The sequence below is a fragment of the Crocodylus porosus genome, unplaced genomic scaffold (genome assembly GCF_001723895.1).
Source record: "Crocodylus porosus isolate Cpor-Errol unplaced genomic scaffold, CroPor_comp1, whole genome shotgun sequence".
Classification (NCBI taxonomy): domain Eukaryota; kingdom Metazoa; phylum Chordata; order Crocodylia; family Crocodylidae; genus Crocodylus; species Crocodylus porosus.
In genome coordinates, this window is record NW_017728907.1 from 10050358 (window position 1) to 10057054 (window position 6697).

General features: G+C 43.7%; 1 protein-coding gene across 1 annotated transcript in view; it reads right to left on the reverse strand.

Annotated features, from left to right (window-relative positions):
- OLFML2B (olfactomedin like 2B) overlaps positions 1-6697 on the reverse strand; it is a 57615-nt gene that overhangs the window by 44334 nt on the left and 6584 nt on the right. The window contains exons 2-3 of the mRNA XM_019530572.1: positions 6586-6696; positions 3408-3671 (exon numbers count right to left, since the gene is read on the reverse strand). Of these exons, the coding sequence (XP_019386117.1) occupies positions 3408-3671; positions 6586-6696 (375 nt within the window). The remainder of the gene's footprint in view (positions 1-3407; positions 3672-6585; position 6697) is intronic.

A 6697-nucleotide genomic window follows, 5' to 3' on the forward strand; every position in this document is an offset into this window, starting at 1 on the left:
ACTAGCGCAAACCTGTTGTATTTAGGTTCCTACATTTTCTTTGATTCCCATTCCCAGGGGGCTATACTCTTCAAGTATGAGCTTCAAGTTTCGACCTCCAAAGCAAACTTCAGTCAGAACTGCTGCATTTCACCTAGTTTCGCAGAAGAAGCAGAAATTGCCAGTTTCACTCAAGAGGTTTATGAACTACCACTTTTTTGTGAATAATTTAGGCTGAGGTTTTGAATGTGTAATGAACACCTGAAGTCAGAAGCATTGTGTAAGGTTTCGGTTTTCTGTAATAAATATGTATATAAAGCTCAGCCTGAATCCCTCAGTGAACTTAAGCTCCATTGCAAAGCTGTAGCTTAAAAGGGTTAATGCAACCATTAGATATATAAATACAAAAAAGTAAGGAAGTTATCTTATTTCTGCATATCTTGGGTACAGCTCTGACATCCATCATTTTAAAAAGATGTTGAAAACTGGGAAAGTATCCAGAGAAGAGCCACAAAAGTAATTTGAGTGCTGGGGGAGAGAAGGGAGACAGAGGAGGGCTGACAGTAAGGGACTCAAAAGAGATCAATCTGTTCAACCTATCAAAAGGAAGATCAAAAGATGAACTGATTGTGGAGTATAAATATCTTTCCAGAGAGAAAACCCAGAACACCAAAGAGCTTTTTAATCTAGCAGGGAAATACATAACAAGAACCAATGGGAGTTAAAGCCACACAAGTTCAAAATTAGAAATAAAGCACAGTTTTTCAGACACTGAAAGCTACAAACTACCAAGAGAAGCAGTGTCTTTAGATCAAGACCATATGCTTCTCTGAAAGAGATGTCTGAGCCAAACCCAGAGGATCCCTCTTAGCCTTAACACCTATGAATCTGTGAATTATTTCCCAAGGTAAACATTAAAAAAAAAAAAAAAATAGACCTGCATGTCTTTATACTTCCTTGGCCTCAGCTCAGGCAAAAAAAAAAAATGGAAAAGGACAAAAAAATTAAAATAATAAGACAATCAGTGGAGGTAAATCTTCCTGGCATGTCTGACACCAGGAAATACTGCCATCGAGTGAGAAATCTTGTTCTCACAACTCCTGCAGCAAGATTCTTCCAGTTAAAAAAAAAGTTTGGATAAACTTTGTGAAATGACTGGATTTGGATCCTGGTGCAATGAGCTGGCAGGCTTCATTCCAGTTCCTAGATGACAAGAATCCACACCACAGCTGGCAGCAGTCATTTCCCTTGAGGGAAGCCTCGGCAGAGGCCAAGCGCTGACCTAGCCACGGAGACTGAACTCCTCCTCCTAGAGGCAGGCAGAATTTGAGGACACAAGATATAGGCAGGCAAGGAACATAGGACAGAAACTCAAACTGCTGTTGCCTGTCCTATACTTATTTGTGTATCTAGAAGACTTTAGCATCCGAGTCTGTCATTCCAGTCCAAGACAAATAAATTGAGAAAACTAAATAGGAGAATGCTGTTTTTGCATAATAAGAATGCACAGATTCTCTGGGCAAAATCCTTTGAGTGGTGGCTGTGAACACCGAAAGGAGCCTTCCCTGGCACCGAGTCACCATGCAAAACCAAACACATACCATGCCATGAACAGTCGTGTAACAATCTACCCATGCTCAATTCTTACTCTATAGACACCTTTCATAGTATCAGCTCCTCAGAGAATAGTCTTCCTGCTAGACCAGGCAATGAACAGGAAAACTAAGCAAAATTTAGCTCAAGTGGCAGATCCAGTAGCACTGGATATTGGATGCAAAGCCAGTCTAATTCAGAGCCAGCACCAAGCTATTTGGAAGGGAAAAAACAAAAGTGGTTCTACTCATCACAGAAGTACAAGATGGTGGTGCTGAGACCTTTTGCCATAATGGTCCTTGAGGTAAGTGAAAGGCAAGAATGCTTGTAGGTGATGTCTTGTCTTAGACCAACTGCATGGTTGTCATAGACATACTTCCTCAGGCCTCTAAGTACAAGATGGAAGAGACCTTCAGACTTGGGAAGTTATGTAGCTCATCCTCAACCTAGATCAAGATTCTTCACTTTAATAATACTCTTATACATACGTGTTATAGTGTTTTTTTTCCTCCAGAGGAGCCCAACATATTTAACAGGCCCTCTGCCTGGATCAGTCTGTTTACCAGCAGTGAAACACAACAGCCAGTTAACAGAGCAAAGTGACCTACCTGTTCACACACTCACTTGCAACAAGTTGTAAATCATGGAATGCAGCAACCTATTAAAGTCTGTTAGGAGATAACCCTCTACTCAAAGGGAATGACTACCATACCACAAGGGCACTTAACGCATGCTAAATGGCTTGAACATACATCTGCTTGCATGTTAACCACACTTCATGTTAAGTTGAATGTGTGACACCACTAGTCAGCATTTCTTGATAATGTGACAAATACATCCATGTCTTTAATTCAGCCCTTTCCCATGCATAAGTGGGAATTGTAAGGACTTGGAGCACCAGAGGAACCAGACTGAACTAAGGAACAAGGGTCAGCATTCCCAGTAAATCAGCTGTAGTCTGCTCATTAAAATCACTCCCATAAAGCTGGGCTGAGCAGGATGTCTGTATAAAACATTCTGACACAAAAGCCAATAAGAGAAAATTAAGTTATAAAAAAGAAGCATTACTTAATTCCAGTACAAAAATCAGAAAGAAGAAACTACCAATGTCATGAGTGACTGGTGCCTCCTAAGACTTGGGGGGTACAGTTTAGTTTGTGGGTGGCAGCAGTGGGGTGGCAAGCGGTGACCACCTGCAGAAGCTGGCGTTGGCATTGGCATAGCGAGCAGCGACTGCCCGCAGAAGCCAGCGACAGCCGCCAATCTTGGGGAGGGGGGCCTACCCCCCCGCAACCATACTCCCCCTCTACCAGTCGCCTATAACCAGCCTGGAAGAGAGTACAGCATCTGCTGTGGACACAATATACTTTCAGGGCAACATTCACTTCTCTGATTTACACTCTACTTTGTAGATATATATATTTCACCCCACTCTGCATACACCTTATCTCCTAATGTCAGTATGTAGCACCATACTGAGTAAGTACAAGTCAGGCTGGGGAGATGTAGTCTATGGATAAAAATTATAGAGACACTGCAAAGAAAAATGAAACTTTTCAGTTGTCTGTGAATATTTTAACATGTGCTGGCAGGTGACAGCAATTTTCTGTATGCAGACAGGGCTTTTGAACATTACCATAATCAAGACTCATCTTTTGACACAGAATTGTCACCACTAGTTTTACCAGGGAAGGCAATCTAGCTAGCTAGATGTTTATATCACAAATCAAGTTTTCCTCCAGGGGCCAGGCCAACCCACTTTTAATTGCACACCGTCCTTCACAGAACTTGCCACCACTAATAAATAGGAGTCAGAAAATGAACTCTGCTGATACCTTGAGATCACTGCTTTCTGCTTCTCGGAGCTTCTTCAATCTGAAATCCCCCTCGCAAGGATTCAGAGCAGAAGGTGGAGCCACGCAGGCACACTTGCAGTCAGGTCCTGAAGTGATGGTTTCCACGGTATAGAAATCCTCTGCTTTGAAAGTGCCTTCATTAATCCTTTGGCATGCCCCACGGCCCAGAGGTCTGACCACACACTTACACTGACAGTTTGAGCCTTCAGAGACGGCCTTCACCTTGTCATAGTCACCTAGCAACTGATCAAAAAAAAAAAAAAAGCTGTAAAGTGTCAGTTTGTGTCTACACCAAGGTTTTACTTTTTGTTTTTTTGTTTGCTCTTTGTTCTGTGAAGTTTCTGAGAAGAAGGCTCAAGGACTCCAAACCTTTGAAAAATAGGTCACTGCTTACACTAATTGCTGATTCCATGTGTTTGCTTGGCTTTCTGCTCTTCAGCAATTTGAGAAAGATGGATTTCTGATGGGGTGTTTTTCTTTCACTTGTTCAGTCTCAAACAACTCTTATCTACAAAGTGCTGGGCAAAATTAAATTTAAACAGAGGGACAAACCTACCACAGTATATTTTAAATACACCAATCCTATCAGATAAGAGTTTACCCACTGCTATCTCCTACAAGATTCATTATAAATGGGGGTTTCCAAGATTAAGGGGTTAAGTGATGTTATGTGATAAGATATAAATGTAAGGTACTTTCTGGCTGGTAAAATGTAATTTCTAATAACCTTGTACAATTCCAAGAATTTCCTTTATGGAGATTCATAGACATCAATCCTGAAATTGAAGCACAAAAATAACTTGGCGGCGTGTTTTCAATATCCGTGTGTGCTGGACATTTCCATGAATAGATACATTCCTCTGTACATCTGCCAAATCTAATAGAGAACACAGCCCTGAACTCCTGCTGCTTTCATTCAGACGGCATATTCCTGCATCCCAGTCGATCCTGTGACACACTCCATTCATAATTCCCTATACAGTTCCCTGGTCACTTGGGGAGTTAGGGGATTACTAGTTAATTGCAGACTAACAAAAGGATGAACATGAATAACTAATTTTCCAACTAGTCACTAGTGGGATTTATGTTTTGCCAATCCCTTGATCATCGACAAACAGGGAAAAAAATAGCCAACCATAAAACTGTCCCCCAAAGCAGTTCAGATGGCTAAAGCCACACGTGCTCTTTTGCCACCTCTCTGTCACTGAAGCTTCTTCACCTCAGAGCAGGGAGGGACTGACTGGGGACACAAGTCCTACCAGACAGTGATTCTCATCCGGGATCCCACAACACCCTGGAGTACCAAGAAATCTTTTAAGGATGCCACACAATGTTAGCACTGTTAGGTGTACCAACACCTACACGATTCACAGCATTAAACCCTGTGAATGCAAACAGGAATCCTGAGTGTCACTAGCATTGTGACCTGGTGTGAGCTTTCTACGTCCTTTGCAACCAAAGAATTGCTCTGTTATTCTTTCCTATAATATAAGATTATTAGAAATTATATTTTACTAACCCAAGATATGGGTTACGTTTATGTCTGATCCCACAGCATCACTTAATCCCCTTAATTTCTAAGAACCTCATGTACAATGAATCTTGCAGGAAGCGAAGAGTTCAGTGGATTAAACTCTTATCTGATAGGATCAGTGTATTTAAAATATATTGGCATTTTCCAAGGGCGACCTTTGAGTAGCAGAACATAGGAAGAGCCATTCACTGGGGTAGCCCCCAGGTCCATCTTGCCGAGTCTCCTGTGTCACAAGGGGACAGAGAGCGGATGCTGAAAGGGAGAGTGAACTGGGTCTGACCAGGGTTTTTTTCCCATTCCCACTGTTCCTGTCTCACTTGCAGCCTCAAGCATTTATGGTCTAGGAAATTCTGATTCAGAGGCTCCTATCCCCAGTGTCACAAGCATCCTGACCTGCTATGGGCTTTCCTTTCATGTTCTTCACAACTGAAGAATCACTCTGTTATTTTTCCCCACAGTACAAAATTATTAGAAGCTATATTTTACATGCCAGTATGTGGGTTACATTTATATCTTATCCCACAGCATCCCTTAACCCCTTAATTTCTAAGTACCCCATTTATAATGCTCAACAGCTACTGATGCACCAGTCCTCCAAGAATGTGTCTAATCCCTCTTTTTTTCAGTCTGGCTAAGCTGCCAGCTTCCATGGCATCTGCTGGCACCAAGTTCCACCCTTGAATGACACGCTGTGTGAAAAGAAAACATAGAACAACACACAAAAAACTTCCTTTCATTTGTTTTAAACCTACAGCCCTCTCATTTCACAACATGACCCCCTAGATCTCATCTTCCTAGAGCGGAAATCAAATCCCTACCGACTTTCTCTTTGTCGTTCCAAACAGGCATCCCTAGCGCCAAGTGTTCAGACCCGCTGCTGGCTTTCTAGGTTCTTTGCAACCAAAGAACTGCTCTGTTAGTTTGTTCCCGTTGTGTGAGACTATTAGAAATTATATTTTATCAGCCAGGATGCAGGTTATATTTACAGCTTATCCAACAACATTTAACCCCTTAATTTCTAAGAACCCCATTTCTCATAACACAAACAGGCATCCCTAATGTCACCTATCCTGCCCTACTGCGGGCTTTCTAGGATCTTCACAACCAGAGAATCGCTCTGTTATTTTCCCCCGTAGTACAAGACTATTTGAAATGACTACCAGCCAGGATGCAGGTTACATTTATATCTGATGCCATGGCATCCCTTAACCCCTTACTTTCTAAAAACCCCATTGATAACGCTCAGCAGCTACCGATGCTTCCTCCAAGGGCACATACAATCCTTTTGAAGTCTGGCTAAAGAGCCAGCATCTGCAGCACCTGAAGGCCCCGAGTGCCAGCCCTGAAGGACACGCTGCGTTCCTAACAGCCTCCTCATTTCAGGGCCTGACCCTCAACCTGTCTTGTGAGAGCGGGGCAACGGGAAATCCCTCCTGGCTTTCTCTCCGCTGTTCCGAGCGGGCACCCCGAGTGCCAGGCGCTGTGCCCGGTGCTGCGGGCCTGCTGGGTTCACGCCACCCACGAGCGCACGGGGGGAAGCGAAGGGCTGGTGTTTTCCGAGGGGTCCCAGCAGCCCGAATCCTGCCGTGGCAGGGGAGAGGGGTGACACAGAGTGGCCTGTACCTGGGACAGGACGTTCTCCTGGTTGTCTGCCTCGTTTTGCAGCGGCTCATCCTCGGTGACTGCCTCGGGCGGCGCGGTCGGGGGCCGGCTGGGCCCGGCCGGGGGGCCGCGG